The following is a 13,778-nucleotide window of genomic DNA, read 5'->3' on the forward strand; positions in this document are numbered from 1 at the left end:
AAACATAATTATTCTTTCTCTCATACTACCAGTTTTTAAGTTTGCGTAAATAAATAAAAATAAAATGTGTTTCCTTAAGTATTTTTTCAATCAAACAAACTTACGGGACCGGGGAGCGAATAGAGGTGCTGGGCGGGGTAAAAGCCTACAAACTGGGTAAAACATGACATACAAATATAGAAAAATCGCATTTTCCATTTAAAAAAATTGAGAAAATATGGATTATGCATGGAATTTCGAAATATTTTAATTTAATATTTGATACATATTTGACGTTATGAGAATTTTAACACTTGATTTGACATGACACGGACAGAAGGAAAAGCATGTTGCCAGTCCCACTGAATTTTCTTTGAAATTTTTGTTTTTGTATTTTTATTTTAAAAAATAGCCATTTAAAAAAACAAAAAATTAAAATTATATTCTAATGCTGTTGAGACAAACATAGAGCTTGAGTTGAGGTAAAATGCCATTTTTTGGTAAAATAAGAGAAAAATTTTTCTAACATACGAAAAAAAAACAAAAGAATCAGACCAAACAAGACCAACTCCTCCAAAACTAAACCAATCTAAACAAACCAAAACCAGCCAAAATCAAACCAACCAAAAAATAAACGTTTATCGTTACTTGGCCTTACTTTCAATCTAAAAAGATTTTTCACAGCTCTTCAACAAACTGATGATTTTATTGATATAATAATAAATAACTTTTCTTTATTAAGAGACCGACTCATCAATTTAATATAGAGATAATAAAACATAATTATTCTTTCTCTCAATACTACCACTTTTTAAGTTTGCGTAAATAAATAAAAATAAAATAAAATTCTAAATTGTCCTCCATAGTAATAATTAATTAATTTAATAATTACGTTGAATGCTGTTATTTTTGCTTTAGTTTTCTCCTAAATATTCTTGAGCTATGTTTTTAACCCAGAGATAACAATATATTTACAAACTGGTTTAGGGTATTATAAATAAATAAACAACGCTTTATTGTACAAAAAGCCAAAACGGCTTCATCGACAAAGCACTCACAAAATAAATAAAAGCACAAAAAAAATACAAACCACAAAAAATACACAATAGAAATAATACAATTCAAAAAGATTTAAGTCATTAAAATAACAAAAAGAATATACATGGACAATTGCAGAACAGTACGCAGTAAATAGATATAATTTTAGAGTTATAAAATATTAAATACTTGACTTTTGATCAGTGTGTGAGATGACCAAAATTTTAAAATTCAAAATTGTTTATAATTAAACATCAACAAAAAAGTCGTTTACCGTATATAGGGCTCTCTCCAGTAAGTATGATTTTAGAGCTTTGCGAAATGCGGGAAAGAATGAAAGCGACTTGATATTCAAAGGCAGATGATTGTATATTTTTTGGCATTGCACAGAATTGAACCTTTAACTAGTTCTGAGCTCGGGGTTGGCAGATAAAGATCGTGCTCCGCATTCCTAAGAGGATAGTTATGAGATGGCCTGTCCGAAATAGCAGATATGTGCTTGCGGATTAAGCAAACGGATTCAAAAATGAATAAGGAAGGAAGAGTGAGTATTTTGAAATTTTTAAAGAAATTCTGGCAGTGAGTTCTACTGTTTAGTCCCAATAAGTATCGAACTGCTCTCTTTTGAAGTTTGAAAATACGATCAAATTTTGTCGCGCAGCAAGTACTCCAGAATGGAAGGGCATAACGAAGATGCGACTCAAAAAGGGCATAATAAACCATTCTAGAGGTTGATGAGTTAAGTTCCTTAGAAACTGATCTTAGAGCAAAACAGGCAGCGCTTAGTTTCTTTGATAAAGCTTCGATGTGCCGACGTCCCATTTTAACGAGTTGTCTACAAGTCCTAAAAATCTCACAGAGTCCACGACGTCAATAGTGGTGTTATTAAGTACAAACGGTTGTATAGTACTTTTATATGACAAAACTTTAGTTTTTGAAAGGTTGAGGCATAGGAGATTAGAATCGCACCAAGATTTAATGGTGCGTAAGTCACTGGATATAGTATTATATAGTGCCGTAACATCTGGGCCGCTCCAAGTGAAACTGTATGTGTTATGTAAATTAGGGGGGGTCAAATAGACGCAACTAAAATTTTGTCGCCTACCCAGTCACAAGGGTCACGAGCCTCCACTGATATGCAATTGATACTATACGCAAGGACATAAACAGCCATTTCTTGTTTTTATTAAAGGTAAATAAATCCACACAGGGGGCTAGGAATAAACTTAATAAAGGTGGCGGTTTGTTTAGATATTTGCATAGTTATTGATGCATTAAGAATAATACCTGATTTTTTAATAGAATTATGTCGAAACCTTCGAAATTATTAAGTTTTTTACCGTAATTTTGAATATGGCTTATTTTAAATTATTGTCAAACTCATGGTTTTTGTTTTGCAATTTTTATTTAATTTTTCTAAAAACTATTGTCTAAAATAAGTTAATAATAAAAATAAAAAAAGCCATATAAAGTCATCGTAAAATAAATCAAAGTACTAACTACTTCTTCGTTTTTCTTGATGGAATAATGAATACATATTTAATAAATACTATTCTACATATTAAATAAAAATAAACTCCAATAAATTTAAATAAAGTCCCTAAACTAATTTCGATTTTGAAAATAGCTACTAACTGTCACTAGAAACTTGCCATGACGGTATTTAGCCCTATATAATAGAAAAATTGCTCTTTATTCAAAAACTGAGCTAGATAGTATAGAAAACTCTAACATAATTTGAAAGAGCATTTGTATCTGCTTCGATTTATTTTAAAAAATACAGGGCGTTGAATTTGAAATAACGAAGTTTTTATATAAAATCAATGCATAAAATAGATCAGCAAATTTTGATACTCCTGTATAAATTTAAGGAGGCAATAACATTTTTCAGTAAAGTTTATTTCTCTACCTTTAAACTCAGCACAAGAATTAATTCTAAAAAGTAATGTGTACAGGGTGTTAATAATTTATTCTATTGTAGCATGCATATTTAAATATCTTTAAATATCTCAGAAACCAAAGATTTTAAAAATATTTAACCTTTATAATAAATTCCCTTTTATAGGCTCAAGAATCCAAAAATGAAATTAAATTCCAGGTGTTTCATAAGAAAAAATATAACTTTGGTATGGATCTTAGTTCTGACTTAACCTGTACATTTCAAAATAATTTTAAATTGTGCACGTTGCCTTCCCACATATACCCATAAAATATTTTGTTTCTACATCTTTCCGTTTCCGTATATTTAACCGAGGCGTATGAGGTATAAGTATAAGTTATTATATTTACAATATAATAACACCCTGTATAAGTTATTATATTTACAATATAATAACATTATGATACTCTTTTATATTATCGACAGTATACAGGGTGCTACAAATTTGAGGTACGATCATTGGTATCTCGGTAACCGTAATAGTTACGGTACGAACAAGGTCAAATTAAGGCAAAGTTGCGCTTTGGGATGTTCACCAAGATGCCATCAAAATAGTTTTAAAAATTTCAAGGATTGCTGAGTTTTTTGGAATATATATTTGGGAGGTACAGGGGCTGACTTAATTTTTTTAAATACGGACCTGCATTTTTTATTTCAGTTTTTGAAAGAACTCGATCTCCTGAGTACAATGATATGCCACACTTTATACTTTTTCTTTGTTTCGGACATTTGAACATAATTTATTTCAACTAATTTCAAGTCCGGCACTGTTTTTTTTTTAATGTTTAATCTATTCATCGTTGCAATTTTGATAAGCAACAAGATAACAATTGTTTACGTTTTTCCATTATCAGGCAATCTTTGGTCAAATCCATATAGTTATTCTTTTGAGGTAGAGTATAAAACAAGAAACACTGTTTTAAAGGAAACTTAGTTTATTGGATTCCTATTATCTAGTGCGGAGTTATTAATATTTAAATAAAAACAGATCTAACCTTTCTCCACCACTTCATTTTAGCAGATAGAGCAAAATGGTTGAACAAAAAAGTCTGAAATTTGCTGAGGATGTAGAAGAAGAATGTAGAATGAGTGAGAGGGGGGTTAATCACTGCGACACTAAATATCTTTTGTGCCCCCATTCCTTGAGTTATAACTCATCACACATTCTATAACCTCCTAATTCTAATCCTCCTCTGACAACAGATGTTTTTCCTCCGAAGGAGGAACACTCCTCCACTTCTTTTGACCCTCTGTGCCCTTCACATATGTGGAGCTTGCCTGAGGATTATGCCGCTATTATTTCTGGTATCCCTTAGGTCAAATTTTTGTAAAAATTGTAGTATTGTATTCTTATTCGCCACAGCGTTGGGCCCTCTAGCGGTCGTTCTAGTCAAGATACTGCATACTGACAATAAAAACTTCTTTATAGTCTATATTACTAGTATAATACCATATCTATATTACTATAATAATAAGAATTATATATATATATATATATATATATATATATATATATATATATATATATATATATATATATATATATATATATATATATATATATATATATATATATATATATATATATATATATATATATATATATATATATATATATATATATATATATATATATATATATATATAAGAATTCTTGCCATTTAACTGCTAATATAGAAATTTAATTCCACTCTGTGTTTGTCATAATGTGGATCAACCTGCTCTCACTACCGGTCTCGGAGTCATACTCCAAAATGCCTAATAAAAAAGCCTTTTACCATCCTTTTGCGCCTCGGTGGTACGAAAGTACTACCATTGCACGCAGGCCGCTATCTCCCGTTCGGGACTTAAATATCTAACTGATACTTTTCGACAAGTCGGAATTAACTACTCTGCGCTGTGGTTGTCATTTTGTGGACTCTACCCAAGCTCACCTGATGACGGAATAGGGCTCCGAAACCGGTAGTGAGAGCAGGTTGATCCACATTATGACAAACACAGCGTGGAATTAAATTTCTATATCAACAGCTAAATGGCAAGAATTCTTATATAATTTTATTATATACCTATATTGCAAGAAATTTGTTTTCTATTTTATAATAATACCGTTATTATTATAATTCTTTTAATATGATCATAACGCGCATTAACATAATTTTAGGTTAGTGAAAAGAGCACAATTAGAGAAAGAGAGATGACATTACCTAGACAAAACTCATTTACGGGCCAGGTGTTTTTCACAGCAGATTTACTTACATTAAAATTAAAAATGTATATTTCCCTTATAAGGTTGAAATAACTATAAATTACACTTTTTAATTCTAACTGTTTATAGCCGAAGGAACCAGTTATACTTCATAAAATATTTATATAAATATAACGTTACGTTTCTATTAACAAATCTTAAATCATTTTTAATCGCATATCTTTCCGTATGTATAGTAACGATTTATTTCCGAACCACTGATTATGTTTACGGTACGTTAACCTAAAAACCGTTAAAGAATAATGCAATATTAATATTGTTATTTCTTGTTACAGGTTTCGGAAATATTTACCCCAACTCATTCATATCTCCAAATTCTGCTGACAAACATCCAGAACAGATAGTCTCGGCAGAGGCGTTAAAAACATCGGGACCCAAAGACATTACTCCAACGTTACTATTGAAAGATGACAATGAAGACAGGGGAAATTTGGATACAAATTCCGAGAATTTGTTGGGTGTCAGCATTTCCTCGGTTGAAGAGAAACGAGTAGAACGTTCAGCTGATCCAATATTGTCAAAAACAACGGCCGAGGATAATTTGTTACTATTCAAAAATATTGAAGATTCCTTTGATAGAAACGATGTAGAGTTGTCGGGAAGGGTTGCCCATTTAATTCAACCGTCCAGAACAGTAAGTATTAATGTTAATTCACACGTAGAGTTCAAAAGTTAGCGGTAAAAGATATATAATTTTTTATTTTTTATTCTACACCCAAAGGGTGCTAATAATTTCCATACAAGTTTTTGGAAATTCCAGACAAGTGAGCACTGAAACTTCATTGAAAATAAATTATGACTTTATACAGGGTGTCTCAGAAATAAGTGCAGATACTGGTAGTATATTTCGAACCCAGAAACACGCCTATGTTTTTTTGCCAAAAAAAGACTTTTTGCGGAAGAGCAAAAATTCAACGCCTTACCATCTAATTGCAAAAAAAAACATTAGACTCTACAGGGTGTCATTGAAATGGTGTAAAAAAATCAGGTAGTGATAGTACTCCTAAAAATAGTAAAAAAACGTTTCTATAAGTATAGGGCGGAAAATGCATATTTAGGGAGTTAGAGACACTGAAAGGGTGAATTTAAAAAACGGTTGTTTGGAAATTGTAGGCTCAAAAAACGAGATGAAATTTCGAAAAAAAAATGCTTTGCCATAAATTTTGACCCTAAATCAAATGGTGATACTGAAAAATTATTTGGAAAAGCGAAAAGGGTAGTTTTTGTAAGGGTAGGGGGTTCTTTCGTGAATAACTTCTTAGAGGTTTTTTTTTTGCAGCGTGGGTTCATTTTTTGAAAACTACATACTTTTTCTTACAAAAAAGGTACTCTTGTTGCACATCGTCCAGAGCGATGGTTTTCGAGAAAATCGAAGGCAAAGAGTTTGCTCTGATGGGTTGGTATCAACATAAACTTATGAAAGTTATGACGGTTCAAAAGTAACCAAGTAGTTATCAAATAATTAATTGAACAATCCAAATTTTATGGTTTTTAAAATATCTTATTGCTTTAAAAAACGAAATAATCCACTAGGTTTTTACTTCTGGGGCCACTTTGAAAGCTTTGGTTTACTCAGTGCCGATTAATACTGAAGAACAACTACGGCAACGCATTATTGACTGTTCCAATCAAATTCGGACAAACACCAAAGATATTCCACAGGGTACGCAGATCTTGGAGAAGAAGAGCAGATGTCTGCATTGAAATGAATGGTGGTCACTTGAAACATTTACCGTGAATGAATTAAGGAATGCATTATTTTAATAAGGAATTTTGGTAATTGGTTTATTTCGTTTTTAAAGCAGTAAAATGTTTTAAAAATCATGAAATTTTGATTTTCCAATTAATTATTTAATAACTACTTGGTTACTTTTGAACCGCCATAACTTTCATAAGTTTATGTTGAGTTACCAACCCATCAGAGCAAACTCTTTGCCTTCAATTTTATCGAAAACCATCACTCTGGGCGATGTGCAACAAGAGTACCTTTTTTGTAGGAAAAAGTATGTAGTTTTCAAAAAAAAAGGACCCACGTTCAAAAAAATAACCTCAAAAAAGTTATTCACAAAACAACCCCTGCCCTTGCAAAAACTACCCTTTCCGCTTTTCCAAATAATTTTTCAGTATCACCATTTGATTTAGAGTCAAAATTTATGGCAGAGCATTTTTTTTTGAAATCTTATCTCGTTTTTTAAGCCTACAATTTCAAAACAACCGTTTTTTAAATTCACCCTTTCAGTGCCCCTAACTCCCTTAATATGCATTTTCCGCCCTATACTTTTTTTACTATTTTTAGGAGTACTATCACCCCCCGATTACACCATTTCAATGACATCCTGTATAAACTCTCTTACCTTTTTGGGGGCAAATAACATTACCTTTGTTTTCTCAGGGTTAATTTTAAGAGAGTGGGTTGAGGCATATTCTGATATCGAGCTTAGGTCGTTATTAATGTTGACCGATGCTATTTGAGTCTTATTCAAATCAAAAGAATAATACATTGGTGCATCATCACCATATAAAGCTAATTTAGAGTTTCTATTGAGAGTTGGTGAATCTGATGTATAGGTCCAGTAAAAATAACAAAGGCCCGAGAACGGATCCTTGAGGTACGCCAGATATTATTTGGAATAAAAGAGAATCTTTTCCGTTTAAGATTACTTTCTGATATCTGTTACTTTTAGAATTTTTAGAATTTAGAATGAGTGGGAGTGGGGTTAATCACTTCGACCTTACAGATCCATTGTGTCCCCCTTTCTTGAATCATAACTCATCATACAGTCCCAGGGCTTTGACAAAAGCCAGTATCTGGGACGGTTTTATAGAGGGTAGTTCTCCATCTCCAATATCCGTTACTTACATAATGCCCAAAAAATTTGATTTCAAAAATACATGGTAGTTCTAAGTCCACGGAATAATGGGACACCCTGTATACGAATAAAAATTAAAATGTGTGCCTTGCTTTTTAGGACAAAAACCAATATTTTGGCGTCGTTCAATCAACCGTCGACCAAAGTTCGGGGGAAGTGAAAGGGGCTCTTCAGGGCAGATCTCTGCAGGAGCCCCAGGAAATATCGCCAACTGCCACGACATTGACGACTACTGCTACGCTCTCTAGTGAACCTGGCAAGCCTAGACAGGTAAGAGAACGTTTTTTATTAATTCATACATAAACAAAACCTCAAAAGTAATGATGGAGATAGGCAAGACGAATATCAGGACTCGCAGTCTAATAGCGTTATTTCAAGAAGATGCGCAACCTTATGGGCGATTTCGTGGCACCAAACCTGTTCGAGATGTAGCTCGCGTTATCTTCCCAATTCTTTCAATCAACACTAATACTAATATTGGTCTTTGGTCTTAGTCTTGGTCTTCTCATAAAACATGAGTGCCTTGACTGATACGGTAATATTCGGTATGTTTCGACAAAAAGTATTTGTTTTTGTTTTATTGCTATGTACCATAAAGTAAATTTTTGCTGGCAATAGTTTCGGAGTAACTATTTTTAATATTTTTATTTAAAAAATTGTAGGCCGGTGGAAAATAAAAAAATGAAAATTACAAGTTTTTTTTTAATTATTAACTATGAAAAATGCGAAGTAAAAACAACGTGAAAAGAATACTTGACCGCAAGAGTATTGCATGCTGGGTTTTGATCTTGCGTAAGTCGCAGATTGGACTCTTGGCCTAGACAAAATGCAAGACCAAGACCAGTCTCACTCATCACTAATCAAAACGTAATTTTATCTAGTTCCTCAAGCAGCTACCGCTTCATCAATTTCTATTGCTTCTTTTTTCAATGAAAGAATGTTATCTTCAGATAAAAATCTTTCATTGAAACATGAACTAGAAGCATGATTTTATACTTGCTGCGCGACAAAATTTGATCGTATTTTCAAACTTCAAAAGAGAGCAGTTCGATACTTATTGGGACTAAACAGTAGAACTCACTGCCAGAATTTCTTTAAAAATTTCAAAATACTGACTCTTCCTTCCTTATTCATTTTTGAATCCGTTTGCTTAATCCGCAAGCACATATTCTCTATTCCGGAAAGGCCTTCTCACAACTATCCACTTAGGAATGCGGAGCACGATGTTTATCTGCCAACCCCGAGCTCAGAACTAGTTAAGGGCTCAATACTGTACAATGCCAAGAAAATGTACAATCATTTGCCTTAGAATATCAAGTCACTTTCATTCTTTCCCGCATTTCGCAAAGCTCTGAAATTATACTTACTGGAGAGAGCTAAACGACTTTTTTGTTGATGTTTAATCATGAACAATTTTGAATTTTAAAATTTTGATCATCTCACACACTGGTTAAAGGTCTAGTATTTAATATTTTATAACTCTTGATTTTATAATATATAACATTATTTTATCCATTTACAGTTTTTCTTTTGTAAAATTTTCTAGATACGCCTGTGTTCTGCAATATCCATATATGTTTTATTTGTAATTTTATTACGTAAATTTTTTTCTTTTTGAATTGATTTGTATTGTATGACATTTTTACTTGTTTATTTGTATATTTGTTTTTGTGCTTTTTTGTTTTGCTGTGTCGATGAAGCTGTTTTGGCTTTTTGTACAATAAAGCGTTGTGTTTGTTTGTTTGATTGTTATATTGTTGAATCACTATTTTCATATGTAAACTAGCTTCTGCCCGCGACTTCCTCCACTTAAAACTCGAATCTCCTGTAATATATTCTTTTTATGGCTGGAACTTATAAAGATATAGAGGCATTCCGAATTTGATGACCTTACTGTGAACTTAGAAACTAGACAAAGAATTAATTTTAATCTAGAAAATCAGAATCTAATCTGGTCGTTCATTCAAACATTTAAAAAAAATTAAAACATTTGTAAGTTTTAAGTCAATTCCGTTGTAGTGTTTAATTATATTTGTTTTTATTTCATTCCGTTTTTAGCCGACCATACCAACATGTATGGTAGGCTATTAAGATCGGCAAAAAAAAGTTTTTTTAATTTTACTCAAAATGAATTATTTGGGTCATAAATAAGCTAAATACATACAATACAATAAATATATAAATAATTTTTTTTAAAAAACTTTATCCTGTTTGAATCGTTACTGTTGAGTTAGCAGATAAACACACTAAAAGCTTTTATTAAAGCTCCCTTAAATATTTTGAATAATTTTATTATTATGTGTTGTTAATATAATAGAAGAAATAATTACAGCAGGGGGTTGGAACCTTTGGTGTTACACAGCAAAATAAAACACTAAATCAGCACAATACACCAAAACACTTTTACTTTTACACTGGGCGCACGTTTCGCTAACCATGTTAACATCATCAGCAGATGATCAAGACTGAGTCTTGAGGTATATTTATTTATATATCTGTTATAACTATATTTTTTTTACAATACATAATTTTAGATATAACTATTTCCAGCAAAAAAAAAATCTTGAAAATAGTTAACTTTGGAAGCGCAAACAAAACATAATTTTACTCACCAGTAGATCCAATATTGCCTATTACACCAGATATTGTATCGCTCCGCCAGCAGTTTTTAAAGGTTAGGTCATTGTGTACCCATGTTTCATCCAAATAGATAATACTTGGCGATATTTTCGAATTTCGCGTATATATTTATATCTCTCTCTGCGATATAATGGGCCGCTCCATTAATATTTATCTGTTATTTTGTTATTTTAACATTTACGCCAAAAAAATCCATTTGATTTTAATAACCCCCTAAGCGTTTCCTTGCCAAAGGAAAATTCGATTCTTCCTGCAATTTTTGCAAAAGCTTTCTAATTGTGGGGACGACTTTGAATTCGAGATAAAATCTATTTATCAAATTCCTGACCACTTGGAAATCAAAGTCGTCGAGCTCACGTAGCCGTTTCTTTCCAGGGCTGGATATCATTTTATCGGGGTTAGTTTCCAGTCTTTTTCATCTTCTGTGTGAGTTTTTTTATATCCGATACGCTAACTCCGGTATAAAGAGATATCCGCTCAAGTTTACGTTTAAGCGGCAACTTAAGCGAACTCTCTATAGCTTCTTCGTCGCAAACCCTGTTATGAACACAAGGAAATAAACCAAATGAGATTTCATCCACGTTTATTTACATTTATTTTAGTTTAGCTAAAATATTTAGGTAAAATGGGAGCTTTTCATTTTAGCCAATATTTAATTTTAGTATTCTAATAATTACATTATTATTATTCTACTTACCTATATAAATTAGCTATTATTTCTCTTGTCCTGGCTATGTAGCGTCTTACCCTTAACAAATTTATTCATTTTGAAACACAAATATACGATCAAACTTAATATTAATAGTTAAAAACTACGAACGAAAAACATTATAACAAGATAACAAAACAATAAAACACATTTTAACTATTAAATATACGAAAAATATAGGAATAAAGTTTAGGATAACCGGTATTAAATAATGAAAGAAAGTAATAATGATCAAAAGAATGACACCGCCACTGGATATTTCAATAGTATTCAATATTTCTGCTCTTTTCAGAAGTTACCGTGAAGGTGGGGATAAGACTAGCGAATAGGAAAGGCGTAAAAGCCATGGCAACCGCGTGGTAACAAATCCTGTAACGTACTCTCGCCAATCATGTTCGATGAATAGGCGGTCATGCGCGGCGATGCCGGTTTGCCAATGATATCGTTGAAATATCTTCACCTTTCGTAATAAGCAGATTATACAGAATGAAAGAAATAAGTTATTAAATAAAACATATCCAACAATATGAACTATCTTAAAATTCCTTAGTAATATACGTCAGAATATATGCTAAACACATTATATATAATAAAAATATATTAAATTTATAGTTCATGTCTGGCAATTTTGCAATTTTATAGATAAACGTGGCAATATCGATTTTTTTTTCTCGCATTCCTTCAGTAGCTTCAGATCCGCTGGTCAAACAGTATGTTGCCATATTATCAAGAAATTATGGGTTTTAACTAAAAACTAAAAAAAAAGTTTTTTAAAAATTCCAAATTTTCCAAGAAAAATGTTCGCGAAAAAGCTCATAATCGTATTTCTGGGGTTAAAATATACTATACCGCTAAAAATCATTGCAGTTATTTAAGACTCACCCTGCATATCCTTTCAAAAAATCGATTTTGTTATTTTTCACTGAAACCAAAGTCCAAATTTTACAAAATCTGAAGTTTTCAATTGTCGCTTTTCTTGATATACTCCCCTGATTTTTTTATTTTTCAAGAGCACTAATACACTCTTTATATTATGTTATTTTTTATTCCTAGAAATTTTATTCATATTATTGATTTCACTAAATAAACCCTTGTATATAAATTATACTTCTTTATTAGTTAGTAATGCATTTCCGTACAGCCAAACTTTCATTCCCTATTCTATTCCCTAAGGGTATGAATTCGCTTTGTCCAAATAATTTACTCATGTCTTTTAAATGATCGTTTGTGCAAATTTTTATGTGTATAATCTAGAAGTCACGAAGGTTTAGACTTATACATTTTTACTAACTTCATCCATTTGGTTCATGAATATCAAAAATCTCTTCTAATTCTTTCTGTAGAATTTCATTCTTCTAGACCAAATAGTAAGGAATTTTCATACAACAAATTGTTCGACATAATTTTACACTCTAAGAATATGAATTTGAAAAACTGAACCCTAAAATATCTGAAAACTTGATATATAATCTAACTTACACACCACTGACAATGACAAATAATTTATTTCTGGAGGTATTGTGTGTAGGTGTTTTTCAGGTATGTTTTGGTATTTAGTCGTTTTACACAAAGAAATAGCCATTAAAGAATATAAAAATACTTCACAACAAATCTAAACATCACAACCTTTCATTTAAAAAAAGAATCATCAAGATTGGTAAAGCTGTTTCGGCGGGATGGATGTAAGAAAAAAACCCTTTGAGCTTTTATATATGTATGGATTACCGGTTCCCCATACATGTCTAACCTACCATGGCCGTGAATTACCCTGTATACAATCAATTATTAAACAGATCATTATAGGATAATTTGAACAAAATCTTTATTACCTCTTGCCATTTTCAAATACAGGGTGGTCCGAACTGTATTCCAGAAACTTCCGCAGCATATTCTGCACATAAAAATAAGTAAAAAAGTTCGTATAAATGTATGTCCTAAAATCCTTAGTTTCGGAGATACAGGGTGTAGAAATTTCATTTTTATTTCAATTTTTTCAAAATAATTTCTTAACTAATATCGATATTTAGATGAAAATTGGTGTGTGGAAGTTTTTTGACATGAGGAACTTGGGATTTCGACGTGACTCTTATTTATAGGGGGCGCCACCTACATGTGTTTTAGCTGTTTTAAAAAGTAAAAACTTTTCGTCCGTTACCAAACCAAACCAAACCAAACTATTGAGTGAAAAAATATACATTTGCGTGACTTTTTCTTAAAAAATATTTCTTTGTAAAACTCACTACGAGTAACGAGTAACCGTTCAAAGATATTTAGAATGGAAATAGTCAATACATGTCATTATTGGCAAAAATAAATACGTTGAGTAAATAGTTATTA

The 13,778-nt window shown here is 31.5% G+C and overlaps 1 protein-coding gene across 1 annotated transcript in view; it reads left to right on the plus strand.

Moving 5' to 3' along the window:
• The window catches only part of LOC115883483, a 129,376-nt gene that overhangs the window by 60,487 nt on the left and 55,111 nt on the right, over positions 1 to 13,778 (plus strand). The window contains exons 2-3 of the mRNA XM_030901847.1: positions 5,498 to 5,856; positions 8,192 to 8,362. Coding sequence (XP_030757707.1) covers positions 5,498 to 5,856; positions 8,192 to 8,362 — 530 coding nt within the window. The remainder of the gene's footprint in view (positions 1 to 5,497; positions 5,857 to 8,191; positions 8,363 to 13,778) is intronic.

Source organism: Sitophilus oryzae, unplaced genomic scaffold, assembly GCF_002938485.1.
Source record: "Sitophilus oryzae breed Bouriz unplaced genomic scaffold, Soryzae_2.0 scaffold_1913_pilon_pilon, whole genome shotgun sequence".
Lineage (NCBI taxonomy): Eukaryota > Metazoa > Arthropoda > Insecta > Coleoptera > Curculionidae > Sitophilus > Sitophilus oryzae.